Genomic DNA, 24,836 nt, shown 5'->3' with positions numbered 1-24,836 from the left:
AGCATTCAATAGTCTCTCAAGTTTTGCATCCCTCTCTCTCCCCAACTCTCTCTCCCTCCTCCGCTCCCCCTGGTTCTCCATTAGGTCTCTCTTGTTTTCCTGCTAGACCTATGAGTGCAAACATATGGTTTCTGTCCTTCTCCGCCTGGCTTACTTCACTCAGCATGACACCCTCAAGGTCCATCCACTTTCCTACAAATGGCCATATGTCATTCCCTCTCATCCAAGCTTCTTAAAAGAGAAATCTAGGGGCGCCTGGGTGGCTCAGTCGGTTAAGCCTCCGACTTAGGCTCAGGTCGGATCTCACATGCCTGGGTTCGAGCCCCGCGTCGGGCTCTGTGCTGACAGCTAGCTCAGAGCCTGGAGCCTGCTTCCAGTTCTGTGTCTCCTTCTCTCTCTGCCCCTCCCTCTCTCATGCTCTGTCTCTCTCTGTATCAAAAGTAAATAAAACATTAAAAAAATTAAAAAAAAGAGACATCTACAGGGGTGCCTGGATGGTTTGGTTGGTTAAGCAACAGACGTTGGCTCAGGTCATGACCTCATGGTTTGTGAGTCTGAGCCCCACAGCAGGCTGTGTGCTGTCAGTGCAGAGCCTGCTTCAGATCCTCCGTCTCCCTCCTTCTGTTCTTTCCCTGCTAGCACTCCCTTTTGCTCTCAAAAATAAATAAAATTTTTAAAAATACTTAAAAAAAAGAGTCTACATTTGCTGCTTCCACTTCCTCATCCCCTTGAGCTTATCAGCCACCCCCACCCCCAACACTCACGCTCTACCCTCTCTCTGAACAGCTTAATCAATCCTATGTTTCAAATAGAAACAGGGACGATTCTTGCTCCTTTCTCTCTAGGCCTGACCTTGTTCCTAGGTCTGATACACATTTCCAACCGCTCACTGAACTTCTCTTCCCATATATTCTGCAGGCATTCAATAGTATTATTTAGAACTATCATATTCAGTATTTTACCTCAAACCTACTTTTCTACTTATAGCCTTCCATCTTGGTTAATGGCATCTAGTCAGTCAACTGAGCTAGACCCCTGGAGTCATTTTTGACTCTTGTCTCTCTCACCAGTTTTTACCTCCAATATGTCAATGAGTAGCCTCTGAACCAATTAAGAGCTCGTAAGGCTGCCCTGTGGTGTTAGAAATGAGCAAGTATGTTTGCGCACTTAGAAGTTGGATGTGAACTGGGGATGGTAAATTGTGTAAGCAGCATAATTACCCATCTTGGATGAGGTAGTACTTCAGGATCTCATCGATCTTGGAGGTGGGGGTGGCAAAGCAGCTCTCCACCAGGCTTTCTAGGCCGTTCACGTGCACCACAGGCTCAATGCCAAAGTAGAGGGAGTCTCGAAGCTTGAGGGTGGGCAAAGCTTCCCGGTAAGGCTCTTCAAACTCATTGTCCTTGAAGATCTCCAGAGTGAACGGGAAGATTCCATGACTGCGGCTCATGATTTCCAGTGGGGTGTTTCGAAGGTTAGGCACGTAGCCTTCCGAAATGGCGTACAGGCGTGGGAACTCACAGGTCACTGGGACCAGCAGTTTGCTGGTTCGGATGATGATGTCCCCGCTGCTCCCTGGGGTCTGCTTGGGTACCCCTGTCACAAGGTTGCTTGCCACGATCTTGTCATTTACCACCTGAGCCAGGCCAGTGCCAGGAGAGGAAAGAGATTTTATGTTGATTGTTTATTTCTAAGGAGCTCCCCATCCCCACCCCCAAACCCTGCCCCACTCCTGACTGTCACATTCTCTAACCGTCTATTTACATCAAAACACATTAGAGATTTGGTTGCTAAAGCTTGAAGCTTTTTTATTTTTATCACTTGTCTTCTTTTTAGCAAGATGTTCTGACTGTTAAGAGTTTTATATACTACTTCGTGGTCAACCCACGCATTCCTTTGGAGGATTACTCATAAAAACCTGAACTATGCAGAATCAGCAAATTCAAAGCTCTGGTATTTTAGGAAGGAATGGCTTCTGTGTATTATTTCTTTCTGGACTCCGAGACCTGCTGATCAGGCTGCGGCCTGACCTTGTGCTGAACTCATCCACAGGCAGAACTTCAGCTATCACATTTATGCAGATGACTTTCAGTTCTTTATCTCCAGCCTTGTCTGCCCTCCCGGGTGCCAGCAACTCCAACGCACCACAGGGCCCTTCCACTTAATTATCTACAGACACAATAAACACAATTTGCCTAAAGTAGGCCCAGCTTCTCCTGAGATACCACCCCCATGTCTCAATCCAAGTTCAATTATCTCTCTTATTTTCTCTTAGTCAGATTTAGCAAATAAATATTTGTTTAACCAGATGGTCATGAGAATGTCTGCCCTGATCTCCTGGATCCAGGTCCCCTTTTCTCTATCCATTTCTCAAGCTTCTGATCTCATCACGACAGTGTCCGCAACGCCCCTCTGAGGGATAGAGCCCAAACATCTCACCCTCGCACTCAAGGCAGATCTTTGGAAGCACAGTCTCCTCCCGTCCACTTTTCCATTTCTTTTTCCAATATGAATTCCTTGCCAGTCAGTCTGCACTGCCCATTCACTCAGCATAAGCCTTAAATACTCCGTCGCTGAGACTTGCTCACTTGTTTCCCATCTGGAATGCCCTTTGTTCTCCTGTCTGTGTGAGCCGCACACATGCCTCCGCTCCAGTTCAAGTCCCACTCGACTTGACTGTTCAAGTGTTTGTCCCTTTTTGCACTGGGATAGCACCTGTCATCTGTATCATTGTTTCTGTTCTTTCTTTTCTTTTTGAGAGAGAGAGAGAGAGAGAGAGAGAGAGAGAGAGAGAGAGAGAGAGAGAAAGAGAGCGCACATGAGTAGAGGAGGGGCAGAGAACGAGGGAGAGAGAGAATCCCAAACAGGCTCTCGCTGTCAGCACAGAGGCAAACATGGGGCTCCATCCCACAAACCGTGAGATCCTGACCTGAGCCAGAATTCAGAGTTGGATGCTTAACCAACTGAGCTGCCCAGGTGCCCCTCACTGTTTCTTATTTATATTGTGCGTGTGTGTGTGTGTGATCTCAATACTACTGTGAATGTTCTCAGAAGTTAGGAATCTTATTTCATTTATTCCTCAGACTCCAATGTAGGTTCTTGGATGAAAGTACAAACCTTGAACCTCTGCCTAGTTCAACACTTGAACTTATCTGTTACCTCGTAAGTAAACTTTCGTCTGTGTCATTTGCTTTCTTCAAGTAAAATAATTAGAGGAAATGTGACCAGCCTCCCAGTGCTCATGCTGAGGCACTCGGGAAAATGCCTGCACATTTTGGAGAGATAGGACTATTGAAGAACAGAAAGAGCAGAACACTTCTTACCTCCCCTGTGCTCACTGTGCCAGGACCATGGCAGACTCTCAATAATATATGTGTTAAATGAACAGCATATGATTCTTTGAGCTCCATTATTTTATGTGGAACTATTTCATCTATAACACAAGCCACACTGCATACCTCTGTTAACTACCTCCCACATAACTGACTTTTGGTCATTCCCTGTGCGAGCTCCAGGAAGAACCTACATCGACCACTGTGCCACACGTCTTGAGGGAGAAGAGGATGTTGACGTGGGTGCCATTGGACACCCCTCGGCAGGAGGTGTTGGTCAGGAAGAGCTCCAGACCGCCAACCAGGTCCCTGGGGATGCTCACTTCAATGGTATTTGACTTGCACAACACGGGAACTGCGGCAGAGAAGGGGATACTGTTAGAACTGGGAGATCTGAACTGGGAGAAGGGTAAGGACGGCTCCTAGGAGAACTAATTTTAACCCCACACAACTGGAGCTTTTTGTTCTATCCTGAGGGAAATCTACAAGGCCCAAAACACATTGGTGAATAAAACCAGGACTTCTAACTCTCAGGGTTGTGGTCAAATAATGATCCTCAAATAACTGTTCCCTGAATGAGGAAATACTGTGTTTAAGTTTCAATTCAACATTTACTTCAAAGTGTGGATAACATACTTCTATGAACTGAAACACCTAAAGGATTAAGTTTTAGCACAAACACCATTTATTGGTAATACAGAAAAAGTATTGCTTTGATGTAGGCTTAAATTATATAACAGTACTGCTTTGACTTTACCATTAATTATGTCTCATAAAACAGAGGTAATAAAAACGTTAGTGCACTTGGGGAAGAGTTCCAAATTGTCCTTGCATTGTTCAGTAAACCATAAATGCTGACTATAAATTCCACTTTAACTTAATATGAAAAAGATTGCTTTTCTTTAGTGTTCCTGTGTTCTCTTTTCCAGACTCTACAAATACCCTAAAAGGAATACTTCTGGGTACTGTCAGAAAATACATGAAGACAATATCAATATGGGAGGATATATCATAACAATAACAGTATAAATAAATCAGAAATAGGTGGTCATTAAATATTTGCTAGATGAATGAGTTAATATTCTAGATATTAATAACCAGATTTCCAGAAAATAGTTGTCAGAGGATTGTGGATGCTCATATTGTAATTGTAGGGAGAAGACTCAGTTCCCTAGGGCTTTCAACTTAGTTTCACAACCCAATTATCTGTTAGAAAAGAGAGGAATTGCGTCAGTGTCTTAGACTTCAAAATTAACTATTAGTTATACGACTAATAATAGAAATTAGAGAAAAAAATCAAAAGTAAAAAGCAAAGGAAACTGTATGATCCATCCACCCCATTTCTGTGTATTTACCCAAAAGAACTGAAAATAGGGTCTCAGAGATGTTTGCACACTCATGTTCATAGCAGCATTATTCACAATACCTAAAATGTAGAAGTAACTAAAGGCCCCATCAATGGATAAGCAGCTAACCAAAATGTGGTATATAAATACAGTGGAATATTATTCCTTATTCCTTATGAAGAAAGGAAATTCCGTCATATGCCACATGGATGAAATCTGTGGATGTTATGCTAAGTGAAATAAGTCAATCACAAAAAGATACATACTTACACGAGGTGTCTAAAGTAGTCAAACTTCATAGAAAGAGAAAATATAACAGTGGTTGCCAGGGCAGGGGGTGGGGAGGGAGGAATGGAGGGAATTATTGTTTAAGAGGTATAGAGTGTCAGTTTTGCAAGGTAACAAAAGTTCTAGAAATCTGCAGTACAACAACATGAATATACTTACCACTACTGAACTATACATTTGAAATTGGTTTAGATGGTCAATTTTCTGTTATGTGGGTTTTTCCCCAGTTTTTTAAAAAGCAAAAGAAAATAACTTTTTGGTAATACTGTCTCAGACAGCTTCTCTTTTGAATGATCGCAGAGTAAAGACGAAGGGACGCACACCGCCGGAAGAGCTGGCGCTCTCCAAGACGGGAATACTGACACACTTGAGTGAAGAAGGCAGGAGATCCGTGGGGGAGCGCAGAGGTGGAGCCCACCCACGCACTACCTTGGCATGTGTGGTTGTCCTCAGACAGCACCAGGCCCCGGGGACATTCGCACTGATAGCCCTTCTCAGACACAAGGCAGAGGTGGCTGCAGCCGCCATTGTTACTGTGGCATCCTTCAATGTCTGCAACAAAACCAAAGGGAACAGGAATGATCTTGCAGGCCTCTTTCCCAAGAATTCTGGTTCTTGGGATGGCCCTTGACATCAGGGAATATATTTGACATGCTGCAGTGGCACTGGGGCCCAACCCGGTCACTGGGTCATATAGGGAAGCCCACACAACACATGTTTATTCCATGTTATAGCCAGAAAGAGTGATCTTAGAACATCTAAGCTCTCAACTCTGAAGCTGGTCATTTTGTAGAATAACCTTCCATCTGGATTTGTCTGTTTTCCTCATGGTTATAGTACAGCTTTGGGGAGGAAGACCCTAAAGTCATTTCTTAGTTGTTGTAACATTTAATCCACCCATTTTGAAATTTTATAGCATATTGCTGATATAAAAGGGACTGACAGAATATAAATTCAAATGGATTAGAAAGAGGAATTCTTTATTGCCGCTTGGGTGGATTGCCGAACTCTCTCCTCAGACCTGTAGGAACAATGGCACGGGAATGCGTGCCTTGGGCTGATAGCACACTTACAAAAACAAGGCCCTGGAGACACATTCTCGCACACTCTTGTGACATTCCTCTTTTGAGGTGGGTTTTTAAAGTTTCCTTTTAAAAATCTTTGCGTTTTCTTTCTCCTTTGCTTCTCCTCTACTTCCTTCCTCTACTTCCTCCTCCTCCTTCCTCCTCCGCCTCTTGTTCTTTTTTAGTAGGCTTCATGCCCAGCGTAGAGCCCAACATGGGCTCGAAGTCACAACCCTGAGATCAAGACCTGAGCTGAGATCCAGAGTCAGACACTTAACCAACTGAGCCTTGCAGGTGCCCTGAAAGTTTTGCATTTTCAAAAAGCATGCTCAACCAAATGAACAAGAAAAAGCATATACTCACCTGAAAACTGAATTAACTACCAGGTGATTTCATACTTGGGAAACCTAATGGTCTTTGTGGGCTCTGAACATTGTTAGGGGTCATCAAACTCCAGAGTAAGCTTTACTGGCACAGTCACACTCATTCATTTCCCTGTTGTCTCTGAGTGCTTTCTCACTACAGTGCAGACTTGAGCAGTTTCAACAGATTCCATATGATCCCTAGAGCCTAAAATATCTACTAGTTGGTCTACACAGAAGTTTGCTGGCCCTGTTCCAGGGGTAAGATAAAGAAAGGGAGGGCTTTCAAAGCATCTCAGATGCTCAAAGAAAGATATACACTGATTTCCAGTTATAGTTATAATTCTCAGTTCAATAATAGTTTTAAAAAATTAGTTATTTGGAACATTTGTAAATTAACCTGGGATCAACTGATTTTTGCGAAACATATAAAGGTATAAATTTGCAGTGAATTAATCCTTGCAAAACTTAAGAAGGCTTAGGCTATTACCTGTTTATAAATCTGGATCCTTAAAAAGGATAAAAGTACTACTATGGGTTTCTGAAAGGGCTGAAAATGATATAGAAGAATGTAGAAGACAGCATAAAAATATACTAGAAAATGTTAAATCAACATTAATGGGAATTTTTTTTCTAAAAATGATTTTCCTTAAGTCAATGTAATTTCTCTATGTCTCGATTTCAATATTTATAAAAGGAAGGAATTGGACTAAATGTTCACTCAGGATATTTCTAGGTCTAAAACTGCAAAGCAGGAAGTAAGTTGAAATTCTAAGTCGGTGTAAAGGGTTTGAGTCTCTTATGAGGATATTCCAAATGTTTGGATACATCTGACAAGTGGGATTTTGGGTCCTTTTAGTAACCTTTCATTTACTCCTCTGTGTTTATTTTCTTCTGTGAACATAATTTTCATAATAAAACAATAAAAATTATGTAAAATTAAAAAGAGGCTTTTATTAAAAAATTATAATTATTTAATGGACTAACTAAAGAAACAAATATCTTTGTATTATCAATAAAACTTAAGGATTTCAAATATGAATCTTAATGCTAAAGTATACCTCATATATAAATTTAATCTTCTGTTAAAATGCTTCTCAATCATGATTATTAGGTTTTAAAATTTTATGACGATTAACACTAATATTGCCAATAAAACGCTTGTGAATAATTACAAATGTTCCTCATGGAACATTTCATTAATATTTAAATATGCAAAGATTATTACATAAAATAATTAAGATTTAAAGAAGATTCAGGACATTACCCTTACTCAATAAAATTTAAAGTACATTTAGTCTTGTTATAAGTGACAGTAGTTTCTTATTCTGGCTAATGGTCCCTCAGTTAATGCAAACCTTGCTGCATGAAATAAAATGTGGGAACTAGCCATAATTTTTCCTTTTGGGGTAGTATTTTGTTATTTTGAATATAACTAGAATAAAGCAAACTCTTATAAGCAGTACTGTACCACAAATTCCATTAGCCTCACAGACAAATCATATGTCCTCTGTTAATAATAATAATAATAATAATAATAATAATAATAATAATTAAGCCATTGATCTCTTTATACAATCTGCAAAGAGGTTTTTCCTTTTTTTTGTTTTGGCTGCTCAACTCCCAACAGTATGAGATTCAGACTCCGTAAAGTGGAAGTGAAGACATTTTCGTTGTAATCATTTTCAAGGGTAAATGTGTCTTAGAGAAGGGACATTATCTAAGTTTCATATCGTTGTCAGAGTACACAACTTCCATTTCAACTATTTGACTACATTACAAATTCTTTTTTATTACTTAATCATATAAAATGTACACAGCATTTCTGCTATTAAAAATAGAAAATTTTACTTATCTCCCCCAAAGTGTATTAATCTCTAGTAAATGCAAAGCATAGAGAGAAAAAAAATGCCTTCATGTGAACCAGTTTCCCAAACTTCCAGGATGGTAAGACTTGCCTAATGGAACTTGGTAAAGACACAAATTCTAAGGGCCATCTCGTCCCCCTGAACCATGATTCCAGGAGAGAGGCCTGGGAAGGGCCAGGTCTGAAAGCACGCGGGTGATTCTCCTCAGCAGGAATGTTTGAGAAACTCTGCTATAATCATCTCTATTATCTTCCTACTCCAAGTATACTCCTTGGCTTTGCAGCAGACGTGTCACCAAAAGTTATTTAGGAATGTATTGTCTTTGCCTGATCCCAGATCTACTGAATCACCACCTACATTTTAACAGGATCCCAGGTGATTTATGGGCACATTAAAGTTTGAGAAATGCATAATACCCTATTTTTATTTCCCAAATTAAAATGTGGCTCTTGGGGCACCTAGGTGGCTCAGTCGGTTAAGGCTCAGGTCATGATCTTGAGGTTTGTGGGTTTGAGCCCCACATCGGGCTCTGTGCTGACGGCTCAGAGCCTGGAGCCTGCTTCTGATTCTATGCGTCCCTCTCTCTCTCTGCCCCTCCCCTGCTCAGATCTGTCTTTCTCTGTCTCTCATAAATAAATAAGTGTTAAAAAATTTTTTTAAATAAAAAAGAAATAAAATGTGGCTCTTGGGACACCTGGCTGCCTCAGGTGGTAGAGCCTGTAACTCTTGCTTGATCTTGGGGTCGTAAGTTCCAGCCACACGTTGAGGGTAGAATTTACTTAAAAAGAAAAAAATTGGCCCTCTGCCTCTTGCAAAATGCAACAACTGCCTCCTGTTAAGTCTTGAATATAAAATCAAAACTGAATTCTGCCTGCAACGTGACAGTCCCCAGTGACAATGAACCCCTTTGTCATTTCTTTCCATAGCCCAACCTGACTCTCTCCTAATGCTCGACATTTCGTGAACATCAAGCAAAGAATAAGCCAATGGTTCAGTCTGGCATCTCAATCTGAATCCCTTCTCACCCATTCTCACCTTCACACGTCTTGCCATCACTTCTGAGCACACGGCCAACCCCACAGTCACAGCGATATGAATTTTTCAGATTTACACAGATCTCACTGCAGCCACCATTGTTTTGCTCACATTCATTTTCATCTGTAGAAGAGAAAGCACCCTATTCACACAGTGCTGAGCAACTCAATCTTTTCCCAAGCCGCTGAGCGGAATCTTCACATCTTTTCAGAGCTATTGACACACCAGCGCCTTTGCTGTAATCCTTATAATCATTTCCAGCAACCTGATCTCCTAAACCTAGTTATTTATCCATTGGAACCTCTGCTAGAACAGAAGACACTTAGTTGTTTGCCAATTAATTCCCTCCTAAGAGCAAAGCTGGGGAAATGAAGTTTCTTTTGTTGCCAGGCTTCACCTATTTGTTTGTATTGGTGAATCTCACCTTCTCCAGTGAGTTCCTGAAATTTCACTAAATAAATACAGACTTACAAATCAAACTGTGTTTTAAAGATATCAAAGGAACTTACAGTGCAGAAATAAGTAGCTGATAAAATTTTGTGTGAGGCAGTCTTCTGTTATAATCTGAATGACTGCCCTTGAAATCTATTTTAAATATTGGAATATTCCTACATGGCACTTAAAGCAATGACTGCTAACCTTTTTAAGAATCTGATGAAAGATAAGTACTATTGCTATAAAAAAAAATGCATGGCTGCTTGCTATAAAAAATGCAAATGTCAATTCCCTTCCTTCTACAAAGAAAGGGAAGCTTGGGAGATACACGTATCATGGCTTGGAGTTGGGGATGGGGACTTGGGATATGAACACCCGCAGGGTGACAGATGGCATGGCCTTGGGCTCAGGAGAGGAGGTGAGTTGCAACTGAAACCCTGCTTACATCCAGGACCCCAGAAGAGATATCCCCATAATGAAAGGAGGAGTAGTAAGATCTTCGCCCTGAGGCCCACGTAAGCCTAAGTAGTAAGATCTTCGCCCTGAGGCCCAGTAAGCAAGCTCTGTCTGAGGCTTCAGGGGAGAGAAAATCCTTCATAAATAACAAAACCCCCCAAGTCAGGCTTTGCTATGGTTGAAGTATGAACTTATAGCTCCTAGGTGAAATGGGGATCTTAGAGCTGAGAAATTGGTATAAAATTTGGCCTGCACTGACGAAGCTTCTGTGGTGCCTTTCAGAATTGTTTGAAAAAGTGCTCTGTAGTCAAACTTACACCAACCAGGCGCTCAGAGCGGAGTTCCACAGAAACACAATTACAACAGAAGGTGGTTTCCCACCACGCATGAGGAAATGAGCCACCATGACAATGGCTTGGCAGGCTTTGAACTGGAGATCACAGGAGACTCCAGAAACATCTGTAATGCAAGGATCTAAAACACCACTAAACAGCTAAAAGGAAGGATAGTAACCAAGATAAAAGAAGTACACAAAAAGACAGAGCAGAATTGAAACCAAACAAATGCACAGAACTTGTAGAAATGAAAAATACAGTGGGTAAGATCAGACTCTTCATTGGGGCCACTGCTGCCTGGGAAGTGGATGGTTAGGGGCGCTGGCAGCTTTCCTGGATGTGGCCACACTCTCTCCCAAGCCAGGACAGCTTCCCTTGAGACTGATTTTTCTTTTCTTTTCTTTTCTTTTCTTTATACAAGAGAGTAATACACATCTACTGATTTAAGCCATTGTTATTTGGGAGTTTATTGTCACTTACAGCCTTAGATACTCTGTGTCCCAGCAATTCCACTTTTATGAGTATACTCTAGAGAAAAATCTCACACATGGAGTAAGAAGTCATTTTTATGTTAATTTTAAGAACAAAAACAATGCTATCTATTGTTATGGGTACACACAGAAATAATAAAAGCATTACTCCCAGAGGGTGAAAAGGGGAGATGAAAAAGGAGATAGAGGGGCGCCTGGGTGGTTCAGTCGGTTAAGTGTCCGACTTCGGCTCAAGTCATGATCTGACAGTCGTGGGTTCGAGTCCCGCATCGGGCTTTGTGCTGACAGCTCAGAGCCTGGAGCCTGCTTCAGATTCTGTGTCTCCTTCTCTCTGCTCCTCCCCTGCTCACACTCTGTCTCACTCTGTCTCCCAAAAATAAATAAATGTAAAAATAATTTGAAGAAAAAGAAAAAGGAGATGGAGTGAGATGGCTTCATTTGTATCTGTAAAATCTCATTAAAAAGGAAAAGGGGGAAGACCTGGTGGCTCAGTGTGTTAAGCCTCCAATTCTTGATTTCGGGACTGGTCATGATCTCACAGTTTAGGGGTGTGAGCCCAGGGTGGGGCTCTGTGCTGACAGCGCAGATCCTGCTTGGGATTCTCTCTCCCTCTGTCCCTGTCCCTTCTGCTCTTGTGCACTTGCTCTCTCTCTCTCTCAAAATAAATAAATATTAAAGACAAACAAAAGATTTACTCTTTTAAAAATGTTTTTATTTTTGAGAGAGAAAGAGACAGAGCCTGAGTCGGGGAGGGGCAGAGAGAGACGGAGCCACAGAATTGGAAGCAGGCTCCAGGCTCTGAGCTGTCAGCACAGAGCCGACATGGGGCTCGAACTCACAAGCTGAGAAATCATGACCTGAGCTGAAGTCGGACACTTAACTGACTGAGCTAACTGGGGGCCCCACAAAAGATTTACTTTTTAAAAAAAAATAAAGGAAGAAATAATTAACTACAGTTAAATCTGAGTATATCAATTATCTTATCTTCCTGGCCAATAATCCTGTTGTATTATTTTCTGTTATACTTTTCTCGGCCTGAAACTTTACATAATTTACAATAAATAAGTAAAATTATGTTATATTAAAATTTTTTTATGTTTTTTATTTATTTTTGAGAGATAGTGAGAGACAGTGCAAGCAGGGGAGGGTCAGAGAGAGAGGAAGATACGGAATCCGAAGCAGGCTCCAGGCTCTGAGCTGTCAGCATAGAGCCCAACGTGGGGCTCGAACCCACGAACCATGAGATCATGACCTGAGCCAAAGTCAGATGCTTAGCCGACTGAGCCACCCAGGCGCCCCTATGTTATATTTTTTAAAAATAAAGAAAAGCTGACATTAACACAAAACTTTGCCTTAATTTCAGAGAATTCATGACAGACTTCAAGCAGAAACTGAGAGGTTTTCCTTATGCACTGGTAGGCAAAGATGTCCAACGTAAATTGCTAACCAAGAGATGTGTGCATACATCCCTGAAGCAACCCTAGGAGCACACATCAGAAGATATTACAAGTTTACCTGAGATGGGTTGGAGAAGGGAGAAATGGGACAAAAGGAGGACAGAGAGCTAGACAATTCATTGTATACCTTCCATGCTGGTTAATTTGAGACCCACCTAACTCTCTTACCTATTCAGATGTCATATTATAACTAGAGCTGAGGGGCACCTGGGTGGCTCAGTCAGTTAAGCATCTGACTTTGGCTTAGGTCATGATCTTGAGGTTTGTGAGTTCAAGTCCCGTGTCGGGCTCTGTGCTGCTTTGGATTCTGTGTCTCCCTCTCTCTTCTGCCTCTTCCCTGCTTGTTCTCTGTCTCTGTCTCTCTCTCTCAAAAATAAACATTAAAATAAAACAAAGCTGAGTACTGAAACAAACCCTCACTTAAAATGAAGCCAAATATTTTCCAAGCACACTGTGTATGTGTATATGTGTGTGTGTTGTATGTGTGGGTGTGTGTGTGTGTGTGTGAGAGAGAGAGAGAGAGAGACAGAGACAGAGACAGAGACAGAGAGAGGGGAGGGGTAGGGAAGGAGGTTAGGGAAGATTACAGGAAGAATCGTCTCCTATATCCCAAACCTGTTAGCATTAAATCACACCAAGTCCATCATACAAGAGCTGGTATGGGAGGGAGTGAACATGCTCCGGGGGGTGGTCAGTGGGGCTCATTAAGGAGGCTGAAGAATAAAAGTTTTTTGAAATAAGGATCTTTTTTATATACCTTTCAACCTAATCACCATTCCATTCTGACCCATTACTATTCTTGAAGAGGCAGGTGTGGGCCAGTCCTCCCTTTCTCTCTGAGTGTGTTTTAAATGTTTATTTATTTATTTCTGAGGGAGAGAGTGGGGGTGGGGGTGGGGGAGAGAGAGAAAGAGAGAGAGAGAGAGAGAGAGAGAGAGAGAGAGAGAGAGAGAGATTGGTCATGAGCAGGGGAGCGGGTAAGAGAGCAGGAGACAGAGAGAATCCCAAGCAGGCTCCGCACGTTCATCAAAGAGCCAGACATGGGGCTCAAACTGACGAACCACGAGATCATGATCTGAGCTTAAATCAAGAGTTGGAGGCTTAACCAGCTGAGTCACCCAGTTGCCCTTGCATGTGTTTTAAACCTATTTGAGTCTGAATACAAAAAGCTTCATAACATTAATGGGAAAAGATATGATCTTCAGTCTTGAGTTTTTCAACTCTAGTTTGTTCCAGTTACAGACAAAAACACGTGTGTACAAGTAGACAACTCTAGATCTCCTAGAAAATCATCTGACTCCCATTTCTTGCTACTCAGAGAAACCAAAATTATGTTTGTGAAGCTGTGGGAGTATGTTCTTAGATAGTCCTAGAGCAAAGCCATCCGACAGAAATACAAAGCAAGCCACATAAATAATTTAGCACTTTCTAGTAGTCACACTAAAAAATTCTAAGAATGCATTTCATTTAATCCAATATGTCTAAAATATTTCTTCTCAATATAAAATCAATACTAAAATCACTGAGATATTTTTAATTCTTTTTTTGAATGAACCTAGTATGTATTTTATACTTCTAGCATATCTTAGTTTGGATGCTAAAATTTTCTTTTCTTTTTTTAGTAGGTTATATGCTGGGTGTGGAGCCCAACATGGGGCTTGAACTCACAACCGTAATATCAAGACCTGAGCTGAGATGGAGTCACGTGCTCAACCGACTGAGCCATCCATGCACCCTGGATGCTAAAGTTTCATTAGAAATACTTGGGGGGGAGGTGCGTGGGCAGCTCAGTTGATTAAGGGGCTGTCTGTTCATTTCAGCTCAGGTAATGTCATGGGATCACTGTGCACTGACAGCGAGGAGCCTGCTTGGGATTCTCTCTCTCCCTCTCCCCCTCTCTCTCTCTCTTTCTCCCCCTGCTTCTTTCTCTCTCCCTTTCAAACAAATAAATAAACATTAAAAAAAAAAAGAAATACTTGGTTGGCATTTAGAGTCATAAAATTTACTGTTGGTTACTCAAGTTGTCCCAAGTACTTTCAGTTTTCCAAAGACTAAATAAAGTATCAGTTTAAAAAAAAAATTTAACATTTATTTTTGAAAGAGAGAGAGAGAATGGGGAAGAGGAAGAGAGAGGGAGACAGGCTCTCTCTGGAGCAGGCTCTGCATTGTGAGCACAGAGACTGATGTGGTCTTGAGCCCAAGGAACGTGAGATCATGACCGGGGCAGAAATAAGAATTCGAGCCACCCAGGTACCTCTCAAGTATTAGTTTTGAAAATAAAATTAGGTAAAATTAAAATTTAGGTTTTCAGTCACATCATCCACATTTCTTTTTTTTTTTAATTTTTTTCTAAACCTTTATTTACTTTGAGAGACAGAGAGACAGAGACAGAGCAGGAGCAGGGCAGAGCAAAGAGAAGGAGACGCAGAATCGGAAGCAGGCTCCAGGCTCTGAGCTGTCAGCACAGAGCCCGAGGAGGGCTCAGACCATGAACTGTGAGATCAGGTTCTAGGCCAAAGCCAGTTGCTTAACCGAATGAGCCACCCAGGCAGCCCCTCACTGGCCACATTTCAAGAGCCCCACAGTCACACCTGGGTAGCAGCTGCTGTATTGGACAGTGTGAGTCTAGACTATTCCTCCACAAGGCAGAAATTTGGTTTGAGGCTTTATTCACAAACTAAAAAGACAAATACGATTCTAAGTGTTTAGAGAAACACACTAGAAAAATGACAGGAAGTTTTTGATTTGCCCTTTGGATGTGAATGGCCTGGTTCCATTTCAAAATTAGTTTCTTACCGAAGCATGTCTGCCGGTCGGGGCCTAGCACGGTTCCCGGGGAGCACGTGCATTCACTGGTGTCCAAGCAGCTGCCGTGGCAGTCCTCGTCACAGATGTCATAAAAATCTGTGAAGGATAAAAGTCAACCTTTCATGAGGGGGTAAGGACACTCTCATTCATGAGAAAGCCTCATGAGTTCAATCATGAGGTAGGAGCTCTTGGCCAACACTGAGAGTTCTCATAGTTCAGGGTTTACATAACCCAGTGGAAAGAGGCCAGGGACATCTGTCACTTAGATCAATGGTTCCCAACCTCAGATTCACAAGTGATAGTTTCGGCAAATCTAAAACTTCACCAAATATGAGTGGCAGATTAAATAAGTGTTATGCCCTATTCTTCTATGTATTTTTTATTAAAATTTTTTAACATTTATTTTTGAGAGACAAAGAGAGACAGAACACAAGTGGGGGATGGGCAGAAAGGGAGAGAGACACACAATCCGAAGCAGGTTCCAGGCTCTGAGCTGTCAGATGGAGCCTGGCCTGGGGCTTGAACCCATGAGCCATGAGATCATGACCTGAGCCAAAGTTGGACACTTAACTGACTGAGCCACTCACACACCACTGTATTCTATTTTTTAAACGCATACAGATTTTTTTTAAGTGTTCAACTTCGGCTCAGGTCATGATCTCACAGCTTGTGAAAGCCACATTGGCCCTGTGCTGACAGCTCAGAGCCTGGAGCCTGCTTCAAATTCTCAGTCTCCCTCTCTCTCTGCCCCTCCCTTGTTTGCTCTCTGTCTCTCTCTGTTTCTCTCTGTCTCTCTCTCTCTCTGTCTCTCACAAAAATAAATAAACATTAAACAAATTTTAAATGCATGCAGATTGGGATGGGATTAATAACACAAAAATTCATTTTAAAATATTACTGATCTCAAGTAGGATTTTCCCATTACATACCATTAAAAAAAAGTCAATGGATACTAAGCACAGTGCCACCGTATGGATGTCTGATATATGTCTTTAAAAAGCGTCCTCCATACTCAAAAAGATTGGAAATCCACTATTTAGATAATCTAAATCAACATTTCATTTTCTAATGTTTTAAGAGTGGAACAAAGAATAAAATAGAACTGATCGAAGTCATAACTCCTTTCCCTTTCTGTTTCTTCAAAGAATCTTCAGAAATCTGAGAACAGATCACAGAAATCACAATCGGAAGTCACCCGTGGCCCTAAATCAATGTTATTTAGACTCTGAAATACTACCACCACTGAATTTCATACAGCATTTTCCTGATGCCATCTGTGGCCCTCACAGGGGAGGAAATAAGCCCAGAAAAGGTACTCACGACCACAGTAGACATGAAAGCAGACACTGGGCTTGGTCAGACGATACACATAGTAGCCTCCCGGACAAGCCTTGACCTCCACCGTGGTGTTCCAGAGGCAGCAGTTCCCACTGAAGCTTGCGCAGGCCTGGCGTTGCACGATGCCATCACCTGCTAGAGGGTGGCTGCCATTGAGCCAGACAGGTGCATGGGTTCCACAGTGGTTTTCAGGTATGCAGAAGGTGGGCATGGCATCCCCTGCCATGCCTGTGAAGCGGTACCACTCCCCATCCACATGGTTGTCACACAGAGGGGGACCTTGAGACTCATCAAACTGGTGGTCGGTGTTCCTCCATGGCTCGTTCAAACTGATGTAAGCAGAACAGGGGTCTAGGGCTGGGAATGAAATGGACACCTCAGAGGCACCCTCTGATGTTTCAGATTACAATGGTGATAGCTTGAGTCCACCTTTTCTGTCTTACATTTTGGCTTTTTTGGGGGTTTAGAAAGAAATAATCTAAAATCCCAAACAGTAGCTGTTTAAGATCCCTCAAGTTGACTTCAACATGTCTTATAAATGCAAAATTGTGTTGCAAAATTATTTAAAATCTATTTATGGTTTAGTGTTAGCATTGGACTAAACTTTTTGTCCAGAGTAATCATTTGAGAAAAGGATAGTTGTTCAGATCAAGGGAGTTGAGGATTATAGTTTCACTGAACTCTCTATTAGTCAAACAGTATTCTGAGTATTGTGTTCACCTAGAGCCTATGTTATATGCAAGTATGGACAAACCTGGTGTCCAGAGACCAGACATGGAAAGGAGCCTCAAAATTACCAACTGGGAAGAAGAGGAAAACTATATTTTGGAGAAGAAAAAAGACTGAAGAGTATGTATCAGTTTTCAACAATTTACGTATTCTGTTACAAGAGCAAGAGCAGACTGTTGGGGGGAGGGATTTTGGTTCAGCTATGGAGTAATGGAGAGGCTGTATCTCAGTGTTGTAAGCTTTTCATCTTAGACATTTAAAAAAAATTTGGATGGTCATTTGTAAGCAAGGCTGTGAATGACATTTTGTGCGCCTGGAAAATTTGACTTGTTAATAAAGGTTAGAGCTCATTCCACTGGAAAATAAAATGCCTCTGGCACAAGTCCGTTGTTTTGAAATATACAGTATACGGACAAGTAATTACCAAAGATATTCTCAAAGTGAATGTTGGCATATATTGAAAGCTTATTGAAAATATGAACTTTGTGTATAAACAATCAGCCACGGCCAAATTCCTCCGGCATGCCTTTATAGTGGATAAACCACATGGACAGACATCTTATCAAAAATATTTTAATGACTAAAGACACCAATATCCCCTATATAGTCACTGCTTCCCTCAATTTTAAGGAAAATGGAATTAATGTAGGCAAGTTGTTTTTATGAAGAATCTATAAAACCAAGAAACTCTAGAAAGGAATACCAGCCAGAGAGTACTATCCTTTGTAATGCACGTGAGGCCAACTTACCCGACATCGTAGGCAGGGAATTCACATTAAGACCAATCGTTACATTTTGTAGGCAAGAAATTCAGTTTTAACAAATACTGCACAGTAATTAAATGTGGATGGGCCACAATCATCAAGTTTCGGTTGTCTAGCAAATGTTTTGAATGTTCCCAGTCTACTTTCAAACTCCAATTTACTCTCTGAGTTCAGTCACATGTAGAGGAGGGTGTAGCCTAGTGCTAATGGCCCCAAAGAGACTATGAAAGTTTGGGACAGGAAGTAAGTAGGCTATTGCACTTTCTGGAAATAACACATTTGCAGAGTTGCACCTGGCAGGAGCCTCTCTCTCTTTTAAAATGTCCCTGAGATACCCCAGCTGCGCCTTAGACCATATTTGATGTCACTTGAGGGCAGGAAATGTCCTCATATAGACTCTCCTCTCTCAGAAGGGAAACATCTCCTCATCTGCTCTCCCAGATGTGGCTCTCCTAAGAAACAAGGTTTCCAGGGCAATTTCGCAGGTGATTATAAATTCATAGAAATATTTAGTTGATCTCCTTGGCTCTAATTTTATAAGAAATGGTTAGGTACTCAACTTTTAATGACTTTTGCAGAAATTCCTAAACCTCCCTCAACAACTATTTCATGATTTATAACATTTTCCCTTCAATTTAACTGTCATTTCTTGTGTTTTTAAAAGTTCACTTCCTCTTGTTGAATGGGACATGTGGCACAAAGGGGAAATTTACTGACTATCTTCTGTATAATAAATACATTTTTAAGTTACCCATTCAATATTTTCTAACATTAAATATACCCATGCCTCTCCACTCTTATGATCCTTTAATAATCTGGACACTGGTGTGAGTTCCTGTTTTCATTTTTTCAGTGTGGAACCTAGCATTTGGTATTATGCATGCTGCATCCTAAATTGGTGACGTATACACTCCTTAAATCGGAGACCTTCAAACAGTCTTGTCCATTCCTTGCAAAGTTGAATCTGGGGCCAGCCTTGCCAGAAAGCTCCTCGGCCTTTACCAGGATTGCTGCCTGAAGGCCCTCATTCGGGGACCCCCACCTGGGACACTTGAAGCCTGTGTGTCTCCAGGGAAAGTACCTCATGGAGGCCAAGTGCAGAGAGCAAAGTCAGTCAGCGTCCCCACCCTGCCTTCCCCAGCCTTCCAGGTCGGGGGCCGTGGCCCCTCCTCAGGCTGGGTCCGGAAGCTCCCCAGTGTCCTTCCTTCCATCTCTGTGCTCCCTGTTCCCACTCTTGCCCTGGGCTTCCTGTGCTCTCATCTCCTCTTCTTCCCCTTCCCTCCCTTTTTTCTTTCATTTCTGCTCTCCTGTAGGGGAAGACCCCTTTCCTGGCTCTCCAGCCCCCAAAGTTATTCATTCATTCATTCATTTTAAATTCTCAAGTTAGTTAACATACAGTATAGTCTTGGCTTCAGAAGTAGAACCCTTTGAATCATCACTTAGATACATCAGCCAGTGCTCATCCCAACAAGTGCCCTCTTTAATGCCCATCGCCCATTTACCCCACCCCTCAACCCCCATCAACCCTCTTTGTTCTCTGTATTTAAAAGACTCTTATGGTTTGCCTCCCTTTATTTATCTCGCTTCTGGCATTGAGTCAAAGTTCTAGAAGAGCTGCAATAAAAAAATAAAATAACAAAAGATCTCAGAAGAGAGAAGATGTAAGAGGTACTAGGGGGAGAGTAAGCAGTAGAGAATGGGAAGGAAGGCAAGTGGAAGTTGTGCAGAGGTGGGGGCCACTTTTGTTGGGACAAATCTTGTTTAGTTATTGGCAGCAGATACGGGGTGATTAAACTTAGCTCAAGCCTATCTTTTCTAAGAGACTATTTTTTAAGAACAATTTTAGATTTAGGGAATAATTGAGCAAATAGTACAAAGAGTTTCCATATACTCCGTGCCCAGTTTCCCCTATTATGAAACTTTGTACATTAGCGCAGTACCTTTTCCACCATTAATGATCCAGAGGTGATACATTATTATTAACTCAAGTCCATAGTTTAGATTTCCTTAATTTTTGCCCATCTATATTCTAGGATCTCATCCAGGATACCAAATTACCTTAATTTTCACATCTCCTTGGGGTCTCAAGCCTATTTTTAATGTTTACCCTTAAAGGTGCTAGAGCAAGAGCTGAGTTACCCTGAAGAAATAAATCAGGGTCAACTAAACAGAGCTACTCAAATGTGCCAAGCAGGATGGCTTTGTCCATCTCAATCTCCTCACTCTCCCTTCCAAATTCTATTGGAAAAAGGAGAAATGGGTTAGTAACTGGAACTGAAACTTTGTTTTGCCTCGTTGGCCAGTCTTGTGCCAAGCCTGAGAAGGGAAAGAGTTTAAGATTCATTCAGTCTCTGCATAAAGTTCTTATTTTCAGATGTCCAGACTGAGAAGTTCGATTTATTCAGATCTGTGCCTTTCATGGGGATAAAGCTTTCATTCAGTCCCTTGAATTCTTTAAAGAAAAAAAACCTCTATCCTCAACTCTAAAGATCATTTTTTCCCCCTTAAAGTTGGAGTTATACAAGTGCCTATAATATAAAGAAGTTAGAATTCTTTTTACATGAACTCCAAGAAACATTTAGCTTGTGGAAAGCTGTTGGATATGGTAAATCCATGGAAATTCTGGATACCGAGGCAAGAGGCTAATTGGAACATGAAACAGAAATTCTTTGAAACACTTTCTTACATTATTCTAGAACCAGTAAGTAAGATATTGGAAACTAGTCTTAGTTATCTGTTCATAATAGTGAATTCCTACATCAAAAAGTGCATTGTGCCAAGGACGTGACACAAGACTCACCCATTGGTGATGCAGGTGTGATGGCAATGAAGACGCAGGTGAGAAGCAGGAACTGAGACATCCTTCCAGACCAGCCAGCACGACAGACTGGAGGCCCCTCAAGTCCAGTTGTCCTTCGTCTCTTCTCTTTCAAGCACTTTTTTAAAAAGGTCACTAGGCTCTTATGAAAAAAGACTTTACAGTTCTGGTTGGGGCTTTATCAGAGGAAAAGGATGAGTGGGATAAGGTGCCCATTGCTCTGGCCTTGACCCCAGATAGAAGCACTACTTTATGCTGTCAACAGGGTTATTGATATTTTTCTTCAGTGGGAGAGAGAGCCCCTCACAATCCCTCATCCTCCTATTGTTTTCCCTCAAGAACTCCCTGCACCAAGGCCTCCAGTATCTTATCCAGAAGGGAACTCTGAGTGAGGGACATCCCTTCCGGTCAGAATTTTGTTTTGTGACTTCTAGGAATTAATTTCATGAGGTTGCAACTGTACCGTTGCTTATGAGATGAGAATGGGATAAAGTCAAATTGTTGGCACTGGTCGTTAGGAAATGTCTTGGTCAGATGGTGAAGGAGTTTATAAGGGCACACAACAAAGTAGTAAGGAGAGGTGTGGATCAGGAACAACAGTCTCTTGAAGCAAACTCCTAAGTGTGCTTTATGATGGTCTTTGGTCTGAAAGCTTCCTAAAGAAAGGAGGTTTAAGTTGTGTTTTTACCAAGTAAAGCAGCAACACCTCATGTTTTCATAGTGCCTTTCTGTCCCAAATTAAAATGGTGTAGTGTTGCTTATTTTACTAATTCTCACACTAAGATAGAGTAGAGGCTTCAAATTAGGAATGACTCATTAAATTAACAACACTGAGAAGTGATGTTTACTAGAATTTCACTTTTAGACAAAGAGGGAAAATGAAGGGACCTGCATATTATGTGTCCTCAGACAACTTTTAGTAATTATAGGTCCAGAGTCTCCCATCTCCCTGACGATCTACAGTGTGTGGACGCCTGGGAATTGGCAAGCACTGAAACGGACCATAATGTGAAGGGGAAGAATAAAGAGAAGGGTAGAGGACAAGTTGGTTTTTTTTTTTAACCATTAAAAATGTTTATTTATTTATTTTGAGGTGGGGAAGAGGCAGAGAGAGAGGGAGAAAGAGAATCCCAAGCAGGCTTTGTGCTGTCAGTGCAGAGCCTGATGTGGGGCTCAATCTCACAAATCATGCGAACAGGACCTGCGCTGAAATCAAGAGTCTAATGATTAACGGACTGAGCAGCCAGGTACCCTGCCATTTTTTTTTTTTAAAGTAGGCTTCACGCCCAACATGGGGCTTGAACTCATGACGCTGAGATCATGTGTTGCATGCTCTATTAACGGAGCCAGCCAGGTCTCCCAAAAGATTGAGTTTTTAAATACTATATTCAACCAGGATCAGAATGAAATCAAAGTTTCTCTCCCCTAGTCTTACCTTGACCTGATTCTTTGGGCTCCTATCGTTCCTACACCATTTATATTTCTTGTCCCATAGCCTAATTTTTAGTGACTAGGGAAGTAATATTTGTTTTAGGAAGTAGGTTGTAAATATTTCTTAATCTCTTATCAAATTTTTTCCTATGCTCAGTGGCACTCAAATTAATGTGGCCACTTTCCTCTAAGGGTTTCAGTTCAATTAAATGTCAGGGCTTACTAGGGGCCACGTGCCATGCTGTCGCTCGTTTTTGACAGTGACTAAAGGTAAAAGTGGTTCCCACAAGCACAGAGTCTACAGTGCTCTAGAGTGGAAAGCTCTAGCCAGGGGTTTCTGTTGATCTAAACTTACAGTTAGCTACTTTATCACTAGCTGATGATAACAGAACACAGGCAATCCGACCATTTTTAGCTTATTGAGATTTGATGACAGCAATGGATGACTCTGGGACTGAGGACCTGTCTCGTTGCATTTAAGAGTTAGTGCTCTTAACAGAAAAAAACAAAACCCTGCAGTTTCCTGTCCCTGAGAGACCATCTGAGGCTTCATATGTGCTGCAGAGGAACAGAGGACGTGTGCGTGAGATAAACCCAGATTTGCTGCCAGGATTGATGGCCAGAGTCAAGGACTTTCACCAGATAGCCCCTGGGTTCTGTAAACAAGCATTCCCAGGATGGTAGAACTGTTTTTTCTTATTCCTATTTTTTCCTTTTTGGTTGACCTGCCCTTTCATTTTAATATTTTATGACGAAAAATCTCAAACGTACCCAGCTGCAATTACTAATATTTTGCCAATCTTATTTATCCACCAACATGCCTTCCTAACATATGGCCTTTTCCACATAACTGTAATGTCATTATTACTACTATGAAAACTTAGTACTAATACCCATTTCGTATTAAAATTTCCCCAACTGTTTCAACATTTGCATGGCTAGTTTGAAGTCAGGATTCAAACAAGAGCCACACATTGCATATAGTTGTATCTTTTAAATTCTTTTAATCTAGAAGGCTCCACCCCCCCACCCCGCCTTTCCTCAACCCCTACAAGATTTGTTGAAGAAAGCCAGTCATTTGACCTATAGAATGTCTCACGTTCTAGGTTTGACTGCTCCTTGGTGTGTTTTATAGTATCCCCTTTCCCATATTTAATGTTAATTCTTGTTCATATTTTCTTATTTTTCTAAAGTATGTGCTATTAGAAATTAAAAACAAAAATACTCTGGTGACACTGAAGGAATTTAATGCACTAGGGGAGTGCAGGAAATAGATCAGGTAGGAGCTAGATGAACCATTCTGCTGTTCAGGAGAGATCTGAGCTTGCCTAGCAATCTGAGAGCTGCCAGTTTACAAATGGGGAAGGGGAGTGAGTGATATCATCTATGAAAAATGGGGTCTAAGGGTGCCTGAGCGGCTCAGTCAGTTAAGTGTCCGACTTTGGGTTCAGGTCATGATCTTGCGGTTCGTCGTGAGTTCAAGCCCCACATTGGGTTCTGTGCTGACAGCTCAGAGCATGGAAACTGCTTCGGATTCTGTGTCTCCCTCTTTTTAATTTAATTAAATTAAAAAAAAAAAAAGAAAATAGGATCCAAGATGGAACCCTGGAGAAGCCAAACATCAAAGAAGTGGGCAGAGGAAGGGGATGCTGCAAATGAGGTCAAGAAGTAGTCAGAGATTTAAAGAAGGAAACCCAAGAGTACAGTCACAGGAGCAGAGGACAATTTGAGGAGGGATTGCTTAGTGGATGATGCATTTATAAAACATATGCAAATGAAAATTTACATAGTGGGTCATTTTATATTCAGTAGAGTTCATTAAAAATTAGCCTATACATTTATCCTGAGGAAGTAACTATGTAGTACATTCTGGAAGATAAGGAGCTTGTACTTCCTGAGAGCAACAAACTAAAGATCACTGGCGGTGATAAAAATGAATTACAACTCTCAGCAGTTTTGGTGAAATGGAGTTCTACAAACTAAGAAGTCCCACTTTTCTGTGAAATCTCTCTAGATTGATTTTAAAAATTCGACCTGTTTGTTTTCATAAGCATCTAATATGTCCTCACCACAACCCTCGATAAGCAAGATACAACAGCGTATGTGACATGAGCTCTGTTCTTTCCGTTTACCATATTCACTACACTCACCAACCCTCCGTCACTCGGCCTGGTTGTTTGGTCATAGGAATTCACTGATGGGCTGGGGGACACAGATGTCCTCTCTGTGCCTGTTTCCTTCTCTTTAAAGCACTGGTGTGACTAGACCAACAGTTCCCATCAGAATCACCAGAAGGGCTTATTAAAAACACAGATTGCTGGCTCTGTGCCTAGTTTCTGATTCACTGGGGATCAGAGAAATTGCATTTTTAACAAGAACATACCAGGCTTCTGCTCCAGCGATCATACAGTGAGAGCCCTTTTTACTTTTTCCAGCTCTAAAAATCTATTATCCCTTAGCAAAACTGCATTATCTACCC

The 24,836-nt window shown here is 41.5% G+C and overlaps 1 protein-coding gene across 1 annotated transcript in view; it reads right to left on the bottom strand.

Annotated features, from left to right (window-relative positions):
- The window catches only part of OIT3 (oncoprotein induced transcript 3), a 27,252-nt gene extending 6,283 nt beyond the window's left edge, over window positions 1–20,969 (bottom strand). The window contains exons 1-7 of the mRNA XM_029915463.1: window positions 20,909–20,969; window positions 16,598–16,972; window positions 15,266–15,373; window positions 9,296–9,418; window positions 5,396–5,518; window positions 3,527–3,687; window positions 1,221–1,636 (exon numbers count right to left, since the gene is read on the bottom strand). Of these exons, the coding sequence (XP_029771323.1) occupies window positions 1,221–1,636; window positions 3,527–3,687; window positions 5,396–5,518; window positions 9,296–9,418; window positions 15,266–15,373; window positions 16,598–16,972; window positions 20,909–20,969 (1,367 nt within the window). The remainder of the gene's footprint in view (window positions 1–1,220; window positions 1,637–3,526; window positions 3,688–5,395; window positions 5,519–9,295; window positions 9,419–15,265; window positions 15,374–16,597; window positions 16,973–20,908) is intronic.
- Between the last annotated feature and the right edge of the window lie 3,867 nt (window positions 20,970–24,836).

This window comes from Suricata suricatta, chromosome 2, assembly GCF_006229205.1.
Source record: "Suricata suricatta isolate VVHF042 chromosome 2, meerkat_22Aug2017_6uvM2_HiC, whole genome shotgun sequence".
Classification (NCBI taxonomy): domain Eukaryota; kingdom Metazoa; phylum Chordata; class Mammalia; order Carnivora; family Herpestidae; genus Suricata; species Suricata suricatta.
Note: the sequence above shows the minus strand (reverse complement) of the source record. Positions and strands in the feature narration are given on the sequence as shown.